This window comes from Sycon ciliatum, chromosome 1 (assembly GCF_964019385.1).
Source record: "Sycon ciliatum chromosome 1, ocSycCili1.1, whole genome shotgun sequence".
NCBI lineage: Eukaryota > Metazoa > Porifera > Calcarea > Leucosolenida > Sycettidae > Sycon > Sycon ciliatum.
In genome coordinates, this window is record NC_088643.1 from 47,087,349 (window position 1) to 47,103,169 (window position 15,821).

The 15,821-nt window shown below is 46.0% G+C and overlaps 2 protein-coding genes across 2 annotated transcripts; both read left to right on the forward strand.

Moving 5' to 3' along the window:
• Positions 1-781: 781 nt before the first annotated feature.
• Positions 782-6,263, forward strand: LOC135829272 (coenzyme Q-binding protein COQ10 homolog A, mitochondrial-like). The gene is made up of 6 exons (XM_065341677.1): positions 782-1,000; positions 1,080-1,193; positions 2,772-2,964; positions 4,067-4,168; positions 4,952-5,109; positions 5,397-6,263. Exons 1-5 carry the CDS (start codon positions 924-926, stop codon positions 5,105-5,107), a joined length of 642 nt encoding a protein of 213 aa, XP_065197749.1. The 5' UTR covers positions 782-923; the 3' UTR covers positions 5,108-5,109; positions 5,397-6,263.
• Positions 6,264-7,298: 1,035 nt separating this feature from the next.
• LOC135829280 (moesin-like) lies at positions 7,299-15,351 on the forward strand. Its single transcript, XM_065341684.1, has 14 exons — positions 7,299-7,463; positions 7,548-7,631; positions 7,740-7,835; positions 7,931-8,041; positions 8,641-8,730; positions 9,008-9,087; positions 9,457-9,540; positions 10,781-10,927; positions 11,123-11,219; positions 11,474-11,637; positions 12,383-12,546; positions 12,741-13,037; positions 14,428-14,573; positions 14,796-15,351. Exons 1-14 carry the CDS (start codon positions 7,452-7,454, stop codon positions 14,958-14,960), a joined length of 1,737 nt encoding a protein of 578 aa, XP_065197756.1. The 5' UTR covers positions 7,299-7,451; the 3' UTR covers positions 14,961-15,351.
• The last annotated feature ends 470 nt before the right edge of the window (positions 15,352-15,821 follow it).

Below are 15,821 nucleotides of genomic sequence, written 5' to 3' on the forward strand. Positions count from 1 at the left end.
TCCCTTATAAGCAAGCAGTGGCAACTCTGGCACCAGCAATGTTGGACTTACATCCCAGCCATTGCCGCCGGATTCCCACGCTTCCTCTTCGTCGTCTTCCAGTTCCCAGGTTCCATCTTGCAAATACTCCTTCCCGTAAGTAAGTGCAGTCCTGGCCTGGGTGGATGCGCAGTACATTGACGATGGCGGAGATGGAGCAGGTCAGGGAGCCCTATAGGGTCCCGAGAGCAGATTGTGGCCAAATTCGGGACGATGCCGGACGCCAGTCAGTATGAAGTAGCGAATTGCGGACCGCCACGTAGATTGGGGTCGCGGGGTCATAATCCATGGGCACTACTCGTACGTTGCTCCAAAAAAGGGCACTGCACTGTTCCACAGTTGCTGTTAGCGGTCGCCAAAGGCACTTGGTAGGCCGGTAATTGGGTCACGTGTCAACAAAGTGTCAACAAAGTGTCAACAACGTGTCGACTACGTGTCTTTAGCGGTACACTAATTTTGGTGTCCCCAAACTGAAAACATCGAGCACCAGTATGGAAAGGCTTTAGACAGAAAGCCTTTCCAATATGGAAAGGCTTTAGACAGAAAGCCTTTCCAATATAGCTATGTATAATGTAGGGTATGACGATGATTCTTCCAATGCGATCGCGATCGAAACGCTGCGTCATGATTCATGAAGCTTGCTCAACCCAGGTCATTACGTCACAGAACTCGTGGACTTTTCGGTATCTAGCGCCGCGCCGGGGAACTTTTTGGGCAACGACAAAGGATGCAAAAAAAAGAAGACGTTTTCCAAGCCTCTGAAATCGAAGTCGTTGTACTTGTCTGAACCTATCGTAAATTCAGTTTCGTTGTTCGTCACAATCTGTCTTCCACATAGCCATAGCTTTGCAGTTGTGTATAGGATACAGCTTATTTTACCTAGAATGGCTGGTCGATTACTTTGGACGCGGTGTGCTTGCCGAGCCGTTCACTCAGCACATACAGCGCCAACTACATCATCGTGAGTTACAGCAGCGTAGTCTGATTCAGACTTGTTGCTGTTGTGCTTACTGGCGATTTTACTCCCTTTGATGCTACAGGACAAGGACAATACAAGCTAGGTCAGCAATGGGGTTCCCTGGTATACCCAGCCTTCCCAGCTTCTTTCCGAGCGGACAGAAAGAGATTCACTTCTCAGAACAGAAAATTCTTGGGTAAGAGAAATAGCTTCCTCGAAACTCTTTGTCAATTTCATCCCTTGGGGTTTCTATATGCACTTTTCAATACATGCAGTCGAGAGTACAGTCATATTTACTCTTGATGCAGCATGGTTAGCTCGTACAATAGAAGTACTGTAGGCCAGCAGTACAATGCGCTCTAGGTGTGGCAACATTGGACATCCCTATTGAGAGTGGGTCGAGGAGTGATGACAGGCACAGCCAGCCGAGCAGTTTGTGAGCGCACGTCAACCACTCATGTGGTCCCGAATTTGAGAGTGTGTGCGTGTGTGCGTGCGCGCACATGCGGTTTGTGTGTGCGTGCGTGTGTGTGCAATGTCATGCTGCAAGGGAGGAGCTATTCCAACATCCATTGTCATAAATTTGGGTATTGCCTTTCTCTGTGTCAGGGCAGCAAGGTTCCGGTTCACTGGGTTGTAGGCCATCACTCTATAGTGGATCCATATAATATTAGACTTATACCTCTCCATATTCACCCTCTCGTCCCTAAAACCCAACAAACGAGTCCTGTTGGTCATACATGTACATGTACGCAGAACTAACGTAAGTCGTTGTTGCTTCACTGAGCCTTCAGACCGACTGGCGTGTTCTTGCCTGAATCGGAGGGCGGCGTGTTCAGAATCTTGTTCAATCGATCGTGTACACGTACTGGTGCATGTGGCATGGGAGGTGACGACCTTGGAGAACACGCTCGTGCCAATCACCATGGAGAACACGCTCGTGCAGCTTTCTGGCGGGAGCCAATCATTAGAGAGGTTTCGTTTCACGCGAAGATTTAACCAATCAGAGAGAGGTTTCGTTTCACGCGAAGATTTGACCAATCAGAGAGAGGTTTCGTTTCACGCGAAGATTTGACCAATCCGCGATCATCACGCCAATTCGGGAGTCGGTTTATAACAGCGAGCCAAGTGGTTCTACCCTCACTTCTTTTCTTTTTAGGCAGCGCTTCGGAGCTGTTGTGTGCCGTAGGAAAATTCTACGCTAACGTCCTTGAACAGGGCTGTTCTGAGTACAAACGGAATTCCTGGCTTGCCGCTTGATCCGCAATCATCGGGCCATTGACATGTTGAGCGTCCAAAACCTTGTTTGCTCGCTGGAACGCTCCGTCTGTGAAGATGCTCACTGTCAGCACCTGGTCACATGCGGATCCAGCGGCAATGGCAAGCAAGGAATTTCGTTTGTACTCTGAAAAGTCCTGTCTACGGAAGTTAGCGTAGACATTTTCTAGGGCACTCGACAGCTCCGGTGCGCTGACTGAAGAGGAATCAAGCGCAGCACCGAGTACTGCTCTCTTTACAGTACAATGTAAGTATCGAAAAGTGGTGAATATAAGCGGTGAATATTCAGCAATATTCACCACTTATGTAGATGGCCAATTGTATGTGGGTGAATATGGAGTGAGGTATAAATAACAATACCGGATGTCAGTTCGAGACCCGGAATTTGTGGAAAAAGCCGGTGCCTGGACGAAAAATTATTCATGTATGTAAGCAGACCCGAAAAGAAGATCAGTCGATGTGAAAGCTGTGCATGCTTGCGTGTTGACCACTGCAGGTACACACCCGAACAAGTCTACTCAGTTGTGTCCAACGTGAACAGCTACTGTCACTTTGTACCTTGGTGTCGTGCATCGAAAGTCTTATCACACTCCGGAGCAACTGGTACAGCTGAGCTCGTCGTGGGCTTCCCACCAGTCTTAGAGAAATACACGTCGCAATTAACACTGAAGGAGCCATCCTTGGTTAAGGTTAGCATGACTACTGTACACTGAATCCTAGCTTACGCTTGAAAGCAGGTGGGATTCTAGTTTAGAAAGTTCTCTATGGTTGTTCTGAATAAAGTTTCCCTGGTTTGTCTTTCATTACGGTGCTTTTTATGAACAAATGTGCCCACGAGTCCATGGATGAGACTTCTGTTGTACATGTAGTCTTAGCAAATGAAATACCGTATATTCTCTATTATAAGCGCCGTGCTTATATTTTTTCAACACCCCTCTACCCCGTGCTTATATTGGAGACCGCGCTTATATTGGAGACCGTGCTTATATTTTTTCAACCAATACATCCATACAGGGCAAGAAGAAATACATGCTAGATATCATGCATGCCGCATTGATTTCCACCAAGATCGTGCTAATAATAGAGACCGTGCCTATAATGTTTCGAAAGGTGCTCACAGTGTGCTAGTATTAGAGACTGTGCTAGTAATGGAGACCTGCGCTTATATTAGAGAATATACGGTAGTCATTTGCTGGAAACATGTGTACAATGCACATTACACCCTTGCATATTCTTCTCTTTTTTCCTTTCACCGCCACAAATTGTTTTGGTCGTAAAGTTTCTGACAGATGTACTGTATCTTGTAAATTGAAACAAGTCCTGCATTTCTTTGTTCTGTTGTCAGTAATGAATGGCCCTAAGATATTTTATTTGCATGGAGTATCAGGCAACCTCTCAATTTCATGCACCCATGAAACTAGACCCTATCTCTTCCGAATTGACATGTGCCCTGACTACAGATTAGCTAGCTTGGAAGCAGTTGGGAGTGAACCAATGTGTCCTGCATGTGGAGGTGTCCTGTACATATATTTTAATACATGTACAGGACACCTCTTTTAGTCTTTTAAACTATGGAGGTGTCCGTCCGCCAAGTGTGGTTGTACCAATTACATCCAATAATCCATTCCTCTTGCAAGTTTAGATCAATACTGTAATTGTCGTGGTGGCGGGCATGTCGCGGCACATTGAATCTGTCGGGACAGATATATGCTACACCATGTGTTGCGGCATATGCACAATAAGATGATGTACTGAATCTTGATCAAAGTTCTACTGACGTTTGGTGTTCAGGCTGTTTCTGCAGATTCACGGCTCTTCAAGAGTTTAGAAAGCACGTGGCATATTAGTGCTTCTCCAAGTGGTTCTACAAAGCATGCTCACATTCACTTTGAGGTAAGTCTCCTTGTCTTTCATTGCTTTTCTTGCCGTAGTTGGCTGGTATCCGCTGTCACCTATTAGCTTGTTCTCAATCATGTCATGATAAAATTGTTATTTTATACAATATAGTGTCACATCTGCAGATAAGGTCATCACTCTGCACTGCTTGCATCGAGCACTCTACTGGCAGTTATCACCCACTGGTGTGTTGTACTGCCGGGCGCTGAAGAACAGGAGTGAGATCGGAGTCGTAGCTTAGGCCGTTTTTGTTCTTCGTGTACTATATTCCATATGCATAGTGGACTCGCCACGCTGTGTGCATGCCAGCACACTTATCTTGATGAAATCCTGGTTCACTCGTGCTTCAGTGCCGGACAGTACTGTGGACATTGTATGTGTTACCTTGCACCAGAGTTTCATGACTACTCCCGAGTGTACAGGCTAATGTACAGAGCGTGCCCTTGTTATTCAGTGCTGTTCCAGTACTGAGCCTTCGAACATATGCTTTGCCCAAGAAGATCAACATATCAAATCACTGAAAGCAGACTCACAAATGAATGACTTTGTATTCACTTGGCTTGAACTCAAATCTTCATCTGCCCGAGCCTGCTCCAATTAATCTGTATGGTGTGTGATCTGAGAGAAAACAGAGATTTTGTGTGAAGAACCCTGCTTTTTTCTTCAAGATTTTTACACGGCACAAACTATTTGTTGTCGCACAAGCTGTTGTGTATCAATGCATTGGCTGTTGGGAGATATTCTTTGTTCTTGTGTTTACTGTGTGTTTTGTGTTATCAGATTTCTTTTGAGTTTGTGTCTTCGTTCCACTCTAACCTTTCTCGGCTGTTCTTCGATGAAGTAGCGAAGCAGATGGTGTCTGCATTCGAGAAGAGGCTGGCACGCGTATATGGTCCAAGTTTGCTCCCTCCCTCAACTAAAGAAACAAAATTATAATGGTATGTTATGTGTGGTAACTTGCAAGCTTATAGGAATGGCTTATTGCATGGTAGAGAATTGAATGCCTGGCTACTGATCATCTTCAGTCCTCTTCTCTTTCTTTACTGACATCTGGCCACTGGCTAATGGGGAAGACCAAAGGGAGATAATGTTCTGGATACTTGCCATGACTAGTGCCACCTCTACAACATTTCTTCTTCTTCATGCTTTCCCCGTAACTACTCCTCAAGCCTATGAACTGGTAACACCCGAATGCTGTTTCTTTTCCTTTCTTCTCACTGTCCAGGTACTAATATCAATAACAAGTCATAATATGCCTGACTAGGTAGTATCTCACATATATTATCACAGCAAAACTTTTCAATAATCAATATTGCTCTGAAACCTGAAACTTGAGACATTGAGCCACCGCCGTTTAATAATTATTTATGTGCGAACACGATTCACGAAACGCCACGATTTACATCACACGCAAATTCTATGGTATTAATAGGTGTTTTTCTTTTGCTTGATCTTTGTTTGACGGTAGTTGTCCATGTGTACTCGTATCTATATCTGTGTGTTCTCATGTATCTAACTCATACTAAGTCTTTGAGGTAAGAGTGAGGCACACTTTCTCAAGTCATGCCACCAGTTGCAGTGGCTTTCTTATTTATCTGTCTTGTCTGTACGGCGTGTGCATGTATGTCTATTTTTCTCAAATACACCTCTGCAAATCCTCCTGTGCTTTTCCCCTTTTGTTTTTTTCTTATTCTTTTTCTACTTCCGGTACATGTTGTAGCTTTCTTAGACACTGAATACTGTTTGCTTTTTTTTCTTCTTCTTTTTTTCCGATAAGCACTCGTACAACTGACATCATGACCGTACTTTTGTTGGCTCTATTGGTGTTGCCGGATCGAGTCAACAGCAATGATAGCAGAATGGCTTTCACTTATTTAGTTCGCTTTGCCTGCTCTGCCAGGCTATTATGTTATGTTATTGTTGTAGTAGAATATTTAATATCATTATTCACCTCAGTCCTGGTATGCTCATACTGTGCGCATATTATGGCTCACTGCGCCCGTATGATTCTTACTGTATGGGGTGAAGATAAGTGAAAATTGGTCACTTATTACCTATGAATGACATAGGTTGTCAGTTGACGATCAAGTGATTCGTTGTTGGTTGTCTTCAGGCATTCAATTTCGTTAAAGCATGTCAGGATAGTGAGGCAACTTAGACCACTTGGAATCACAGTTCTCCATTCTACATACCATGAGTGGCTTGATCTGTCTGTTTTTCCTGTGGGTTATTGGCTGAAAAGCTTTTCCAGTACTCGATAAGCACATTTTGCAACTGTTATCGAGCACGACCGTAACGAGCAAGCGACAAGAAATCTGCATGCATGATTGTCTCTCCCCTACTACAATTCTTCAGAATGCTACAGTTGGGTTGGTGGTTGTGCTCTTGCTTGGATACAATACGTGTAAATGGTAGGTTATGAACTTATGACTGGACAAAACTGCTTCTGCTGGCTCGGTAAACACTGGTAAACAACAACTAAACAGGGCGTACAAGCACCGAGGCCGAGGGTGATCATAATCATAATAAATTAATAATTAACATGGTGGTGGGGGAGGAGGGCCGGTGTAGGGCTCCCTGCCTGGCCATTGCTTCTCGATCCGGGATTCCCCCTTTCCTGCTGATTGTACAAAAAGTAATACGCTCCCATAGCCCAGGAGCGTATGTACAACCAAGAGTCCATAACCCCAGCAATTGGCTGGCTACATCATCAGACACAGGGTCCACCACAAAGCCAAAAGAACGAAACAGTTCTATCCTCAGATTTGCAGATCTGCCAGGCAAGACAGTTGAGTTGGCTTCAAGAGTCTACCCCTAGGCCCCTCCCCCCCCCCCCCCCCCCCGGGGGGGCCCGGCCCCCTGTGCAGCAGGGAACCCTAGCCTAGGCCTCGGGCCGCGCCGGCCGTATACCGGTACCAGGCTAGCGATCTCTTCGGTACCGGTACGAGTCGTAGCGTCTCGCATTTCTTTTTTGCGGCTTTGGCCTAGCGGCGCCTGCGTTTTGTGTTCTTGCGTCGGGCGGCATACGTATGGCGAGTTTGGATACATGGGTGACGTGTACGCACGCCCTCGGCCTCAACTCAAGCGAGCTTTGCCGCCGCGATCCCCCATCCGATATCCGGAACTCATCTTCTTGGTGTATTTTGATGTCACAATTTGCACAGGAACTTCTTCCATTCGAACAAGCAGTTGTTGATAGTCGAATCCACCTTGGTTTCTCCTGTCCGATTACTAGATATTGGTTTGGGTCGCTATACGCGAAAGCGGGAACCCTGCCAGGATGCCGAAGCAGGTTAGTTAGTTAGTTCGCAAGAGATGTTACCTTCTGTATCACCCATTTACGTATGGGTCACTCTGTCGGTCTTTTCACACTCAGAGCTCAGTTCGTGTACTTACCGTAGACTCCGAATTGGAGTTCACCATCCAGGCGACAACGACTGGCAAAAACCTCTTCGAGCAGGTAAGCTAGTTGTCTCTCGTGCTTGTCACTTCGTCATGTTTGCCTTTTTCTTGTTTCGATGTCGACTAACCACGATACTACCTCTGTGGTGTACCTCGCGGCTCTCAGGTCTTGAAGTCCATCACCCTCCGTGAAGTATGGTTCTTCGGACTCCAGTATGTGGACACAAAAGACAGCGTCGGATGGCTGAAGATGGACAAGAAGGTATGCTTGGTTGCAAACCCAAGCTGGCTGTGTAACGCCAGTTCTGTTCCCACATACATTTTTTGCGAGACGACTGTTTTGTTTTTGACATACAGATCCTGTCCCAGGATATCAAGAAGGACAAGGACGGCATGATTTCTCTTGACTTCCGTGCAAAGTTCTATCCTGAGGATGTCGGTGAGGAGCTTATCCAAGAAGTCACTCAGGTAAGTTGGCCAGCTGGCGGACCACTAGTATCTGCGACTAGCTCTACACAATTACATGCAGCAGCAACTACAGAATACACAGTCATACAATGTACTGTGCACACAACATCGCATGAACATAACCAATCCATCCGTGTACGAGCAGAACCCTCGTACACATGACGTTGAACTCAGCGAACAGTGCTGTTCACCGAAATACTTATACAACAGCTCCAGGCAACGTTCGGTTCTAGCGCTTGCCGCACACTTGAAAACGCGCTAGTGTTAAAAGTCGCAGTCTGTTGTTCGTCGGTAATCGTGCGATACGAGAGATATACCGTCATAATAAGCATAATAATATTATACTCAAAAGAGAAAAGACCAAGGAACTACAAGTACAATTATACTCGTACCGTTTTCGCATGAAATCAGATCAGGCATAAAGTGACGGTATAGAAACAAAAACCGTACGGTAACACCAGCGCTTACGTCACAATGCTGTGAATGTTGTTGATTCGGATAGATAATGACCGGATGAACAGTGTGCTTTGTAGAGTTAGCTCAAATAACCATTACTTCTGTCCTTGTGCATGTCTGTCTGTCCATATCTGTCGGTGCAGCGGTTGTTCTACCTTCAAATTCGTGAGCTCATTTTGAAGGAAGACATCTACTGCCCACCTGAGACCGCAGTGCTGTTGGCTTCATACGCAGTAAGTGCACAGAACTCAGCCAATGTCCAGCTTACGATGGTGTTACAATGCCCGAACGGTTTTTCAATTGCGGAGATGTTCGTGGGTGTGGAGAAGGCCTAGATGTGTGTATGTGTGTGTGCGCGCGCGTGTGTGTGTGTCATACGGTGTTGTGTTGTGCCATGTACGAGGGTGGTTGCGTGTGACAAAGTCTGAATGATGTCCTCCAAACAAGGACATACCACACAAGTCTCACTTCTACTCTGTTGTTGGTTGGTATGCCTGTTCCTGTGTTTAGGTGCATGCTAAGTTTGGTGACTATGACAAGAGCACCCACAAGCAAGGTTTCCTGGCTGTTGACAAGATCCTGCCCAAGAGGTGAAAAGTTAATTGCAACATGTGTCCTTTTTCTAATTGTTCCCAAATGTGTCCTGTTTCCTTGTCTATTGAAAATATAGGATTGCTAGTAATGCTTGAGGCATTTGCCATCCAGATGATTGGCCTGGCTGGATTAACTTTGGCGTATGTTACATTCCAGCCACACCAGCAGCTAACCTGATTATGACCCAAATCCATACAGAATGTGCAGGCCACGGTCCGTAGAATCCTCTGTATCACATTGGGATGTATATCTACTAGCTTGCCAGTAATAACCACTTTTTGCAACGGAGTCAGAGGCATCTCCCATTTAGCCTGTATGCACGTGTATTTGTGTGTGTGTGTGTGCGTGTGTGTGTGCCGCTATAGAGTTCTGGACCAGCATCATCTGGATATGAACGAGTGGGAAGAGCGTATTGTCACCTGGTACTCCGAGCACCGTGGCATGCTCAAGTAAGTGCTAGCTTTGTCGATGTGTGCATCGGTGTGTAGCATTTAGGAGCACCGGTGTAAGTGGATAATTTCTGCTTTAACTACAGGAACTGCTTCAGTCGCTGATTCCTAACTCCTACCTATCTATCCTTCGCACACCGGTGCATGCTCCACGTATGATTGTCTTGAGTTGTCTTGCATAGGGGATTGATGGGATGAATTTGTACAGAGTTTGCAAAAACAAGTCCGGGTATTGCCAGTACATGTGTGAAGACAGTGTAAATTGCAGTGTTCACAAATCCGCAGTCAGAAAGCGCGGTAACAGGGCACAAAACTGACAGGCTACTGAGACATTCAGCGACCTGAGACCTAGCTCTAACACACCTCCAGTGTGCAAGCCAACAGCCATCAAACTTGGAAGGTTCATGGTTTAGTAGGACCATCCTGTAACGGTTGACATTCTTTGTTGCCGTGGGATGTAGCTTGTGCACATTTTCGCTGCGCTCACCTTCCCCCTTTCCTTCCAAGTTGGAAGGCCGTTGGTTTGTGCACTGGAGGTGTGTTAGAGCTGCTTATTATCTTGTTACAGTCGTGGATAGTTGCTTCATAACTCGTTTCCTTGGGATTTTGCTGTATTATTTCGCGGCATTGTACTGAATGTGTATGGAGCCCGATTCGGGGGGAGGGGGTGTGGCGCCAGGCGAGAAACGGACATGCAACTACAGTTGTGGCAAGTGAAATCCGACACTTGGCATAAGGGACTGCACCGTGCATCCTGCAGCCTCTGCAGCCCTGCATACGTACAGTACATGTGCTGCATACAACTTTATCTGTCTGATGACAGAATTCGTACTCATCACAGTCAAGGTTCAAAAGGTGCTGGCAAAAATGAATGGGAATTGGATACCAATACTCCTTATGTGTACCATGTTTGTGAACTGTAAGCTGTGACCTTTCGACCTGTTTGGGATGCATACGGCTCTATAGTACAAATTAGGTGCAGTGCATTACATCATTGATGTCCATTTGAGGCGCTGTCCCCTATGGCAAGTGTCGGATTTCACTTGTCACAACTGTATTTGTCGTGTTATATTTGCAGTCAGTTGTTGGCTGTAAGGGCTATTCATCTCCTTGGTTTCCCTTGAGCTATGCACCATTGATCATCCCTGGTGTGATGTCTTCGTTCGTTAGCTTTACTTGTGTGGGCAGTTGTTATGGGTTCTAACTTTGACGGTGTGATGTCTGTCACTGTAACCTGCAGGGAAGATGCTATGCTGGAGTACTTGAAGATTGCTCAGGATCTTGAGATGTATGGTGTTAACTACTTCGACATCAAGAACAAGAAGGGCAGCGAGTTGTACTTGGGTGTGGATGCTCTTGGTCTGAATGTATTTTCCTCTGGCGACAAGTAAGTGTGACAGGCTGCTTGTTGTAGATTGATGAATGTCAATTCGTTCACACCTACTTGTTTTCCTGCCCATGTTTGGTGTAGCTATAGTATTAGCTGGATGTGTGCAACTCTGAAGGTAAAACCTTTTTGGAATTCACATTTCATAGTCTTTTCTTTCTTGTCCATGTCATGTTTTTCTTTAACGCTTCTCAGGCTTACCCCAAAGATTGGTTTCCCATGGAGCGAAATCAAGAACATCTCCTTCAACGACAAGAAGTTTGTCATCAAGCCCATTGACAAGAAGGCGCCGGTATGTGTGAAATCCTCGTCCCATGATAGAATGCTTTCGTTTGCGATATTCTGGTGTGCATTGCGTTTCCTCGGCCAGCGAGCTCCGCTTGCATATCAGCACCATAGCATAGGCATGAACTTAGCCAAACCATTTACCTACTCGCGGAGTCCGAGCCTGTCACAATTCCCACCCATTGCACAGTGATTACAGATTGCCATGCAGTTCTGACAACGTCTGTACTCTGCTGTTGTCTACATGTGTAACTGCCGCAGGACTTCGTCTTCTACTCTCCACGCCTGAAGATCAACAAGCGCATTCTCTCCTTGTGCATTGGCAACCACGAGCTGTACATCCGTCGCCGTGACAAGGACAGCGTTGAGATACAGCAGATGAAGGCCTCTGCCAAGGAGGAGAGACTCACCAAGCAGTTGGAGAAGTAAGTTTTTCGACGTGTCGCGGCATCCCGTGGTGCAGGTGTCATACCTTTGCAGTTATCTGCGGTGCTTTATAACATTGTTTCTACCACATGCCTGTGCAAGCTTTACATAGAAGGAGTAACTTGTTTTCACGGTGACAGCGTGAACAAGGCGAGGGCACACTGTATGGGAAACCGTGCTCCTGACTACAACCCTAAACCAGTTGGTAGAGTCTCGGTCTTGCGACCATTTAAACTGTATGGGGCAATGCCCCGGTTCAGACCCTCATTATCTTTCTAAAGGACGTAGGAAAATTTCCCTGATCTCGTAATTAGTACTTGGGACATGAAATCCGGCCGTAACTGGTACAATCCTCTGACTGTTGTTGCCTGTCGTTGCCCCTTTTTTTTTTTTGTTCCTGTCTGCTTTTTGGGGTCTGTAATTTCGTTGTGTCTGCGCATTCTTTCGCCAACTACTGCCCATGGCGTCCTTCTCTCAGCTCGTCAGCTGCTCAATAGTAAAAAATGTCATCACCAATGACTACTGTTGTGAGAAGGTGCTCACTGCAGACGAGGTTGGTGAAGTTCCGGTGCGGCCATGGGTAGGCCTTCACCACACCAGAAACCTCGCCTGCACGTTGGTAATGTAGAGTCAGCCTTGTTCACAGTGCCCTACCGATTAGGCTACCGGGGATCACACACACTCATGGGTCCTTCTTGCTACTTGAAAGTACACATGTACTATTGGTTGTCGTGGTTATCACAGGGCCAAGCTCAACCAAGCCAAGCAGTTGCGTGAGGAGTCTGAGCGCCTTCGCCTCGAGTCTGAAAAGCAGCAGAAGGAGATGTCCGATAGACTCGCCACATTGGAGGCAGAATCACGTGCGAAGCTCGAGAAGCTTGAGGCTGATGCGAAGTCTGCTTCAGATGGTAATTATCTTAACTCCTTCTCCCTTGCATTGAAAGCGTGTGCTGTGAACATGCTGCAACGAATGCCTATTACCTCTTATTGCTTGTGCATTCAGAGTTCTTTTTAGCGGTGATCACTTTGGTTTATGTTCACGATCTTGTGTGCTGTGAACATTGTAGTTGTGACTATTGATTTGCTTTTCTCTTGTCTGTAGCGCTCGAGGCTGCCGAACAGGCACGCAAGCAAGCTGAGAAGCAGAATGCCGAGCTGGATGCGGCCAATGCTGAAGCAAGAGCTCAGGCTGCAGCTGCTTCAGCGGAGGCAAGGAGACAAGCTGAGGTTGCTGCTGCTGCCGCCAAGGCTCAAGCCCAGGCTGCAGCTGACGCCAAGGCAGCGCAGGCCGCTGCCATGGAGGCTGCCAGAGCAGCAGAGGCTGCTGCAGCGGCGGCAGCTACAAGGGTGGTGCCCATTGCAGTTCCAGAAAAGCCAGAATCCATCGTTTCATCCGCAGGTACGTCATGTCTGCAGGAATCTACATGAAACATAGAATAATGGTATCCTTCGGTGCAGCCTTGGTCAGAAGCTCTTCAAAATATGCTCCTGTATTGTGATGAATTCGAATTTTCTCAGAGAAACCTGGTAGTCGAAGAAACTGGAATAATTGAGAAACCTACCTCGAGGAATTCGGAGATCTTTTGCACGCGCGGAGCGCCAAAGGGGCAAAGCGATCTTGACTGACTCGAATTGTAGTAAACTCTGCGATACTACTGTAGTTCACATGCACTGACCCCAAAATGCGGGCAGTCTTCAAGTTTCAACCACCTTTGAAGAATCTCCTATAGTCCAAAGAGGATATTAGGGACGTTTAGCAAAGCGAGAGTTTGAAAGAAAGTTCGAGTCTGGGAATGAGTACAGAAGCAAAACTCTAAACTTCGAAAACTTGGACGCGAAGTTGCAATGATTTACGGAAGTAGCTTTCTCTTTTCTCGGTACACACTTGACGTCAGGGTGCAGTAAATTTACAGCCCCCTGCTTGAGACTGAGCTGTATACACGGTACTATAAGATCCATTGCTAAACGTCCCTATTTAGAACACTTCTCCAGCTTTTCCAAGACTGTTTAGAACGTACCCTAATACGTGTATCATTTTCTATAACTATCTGCTTTTGTTCCATATGTTGATTATCAACTCTACCTGCAGACCTGGAATGTCTTCTGTATCCCAACAATTGCATTCCATTTATGGGAACCAGTGGAACCACAATGAGTTCCTACAAGAGTACATAACCCCCCAGAGTGTGCAACTCCCACATACCCTGCTGTCCCGACAGAATTTCAAGTTGACGTCATTATTTATAACACAATGCTCCTTGCACGAGTGATTTACAACACAATGCTCCTTGCACGAGTGATTTACAACATGTGTACGGGTGTCAACGCATCACACGTTGTTCTTTGCAATAATTTGTACAGGATCAGATCGGCTTTGGTCAACCACAAGTTCCGGATTCGTCTGATAATCCGTGTACAGTGCTCATTGCATCATAATAATTGGATAAATATGACTAGTCAACTTGAAATTCTGTCGGGACAGTACCCATAGTTGCACACTCTGGGGGTTATGTACTCTTGGTTCCTATTAATTTTGATTCCTATTTGGGGTTAATCTGAAATTCAGAATGCAAAATCTCTCTTATGATTGGGTATGCCTGTAACTGGTACACATTTACGAATGACTACAGTATGAGCAGATACATTTATTATCGTATTCAACATTATAATAACAATCATTCTATCTGCCTTCTACTGAGGGTAATCAGAAGACTTGAATTAAGTTTCTTTTTCGGGTATATCAAACCTCTACTGTGCTGTTTCCTTTGTTTGTGCGTATATACTCACAGTGCTGGCCAGTGATATCGATGTCGGTGATTCTGATGCTGGCGGAAAGGAGCTTGCTTCCACTCTGGATGCATCTGTTCTGGCCAAGCATGACAACGACAAGCTGTCTCTGGCTGAGAAGAACCGCAGGATGCAGGACCAGCTCAAGGTGAGATCTCTGACAGGATATGTTGTGGATTCCGTTCTTCTGCAGCTCCTTCTTTTCCAGCATCGTACTTCATGGCCAGTTGCATGTTGTTTTTAAACTCTATAAAATTATAGTCCACATGTATTATGCCTCATTCAGGCCCTTTGCCGAATCATTCACGCCAAGACAGTGCTGTTTTGTTTGCCTAACTACTGCCCTCCCTTTGCTGCATTTTGTCCACAGAAATTGGGAAGCCAACTGGCCACCGCCAAGGATTCCAGCAAGCTGACCAAGACCGACATGCTCCACCAGGAGAACCAGAAGGCCGGACGTGAAAAGTACAAGACACTGCGACAGATCCGCTCTGGAAACACGAGATCAAGAGTGGATGAGTTCGAGAACATGTAAATCTACAGCAACCCTTTAGGGTGACTCTGTCTTTCTCCCTCTTTCTGTTGAAAAGGACCCTGAACTCCTCCATGAAGCTAATGTCTCTGCTTGATTCTAGTCATATTTATCCAATTATTCCTTTTTCTAGGGCTTTCCATATCATTTCACATTGCAAAGAATCCATTATACCATACTGAACATTTCTGCTGACATGTGTGAAGCTAATCTGATGAGACGATATCGTCGAAGTTGCCCCCTCTGTGGGCGAAACCCTATCACTGTGATCGTGAACTTTGGACTGTGGCTTATTATTGTACTAGGTGTGTGTTCAGTGAGGCCAGGCCTGCAGTGTGCAGTCAGTGCTGGAGTATTTTTTTGCTTTAATATCAAGATTATCCGGAATAATGACCATGGTCGTGCTGTGTAGATGTGCTGGCTATGTGTGTGTGTGTGTGTGTCCCGATGATCATGCAAGCAAGGGTAGCGAGTTACGCATAGGATTGAGTGTATGTGTGCCTGCCATGAGTGGTATAGACTGAAGGCCCATTCAAAGTATCACTTTGTGCAATGCGACTTTTGACAAGCTTCGACCGCGACACACAATTAACTATCTTTTACGTTTTTGAGACATACCTATGCAGTGCCTGCACATGCAAGCAGAGTGGAAATTGTACTGGTGTGTGTATGCCTCGTGCCGCACAACGTAAATTTGAACTTTGGTCAACTTCTGCGATAGTACGCGACAGGCATTTCCTTATCGCAGAAAGTGATTATTGTGAATGGGCCTTATCGATCATAAGGCATTCACAAACACAGCTACATGCTTTGGTCAAGGTGTAGGGGATTATGTCATGGAACGAAAACTCCCTTGGTACTCTT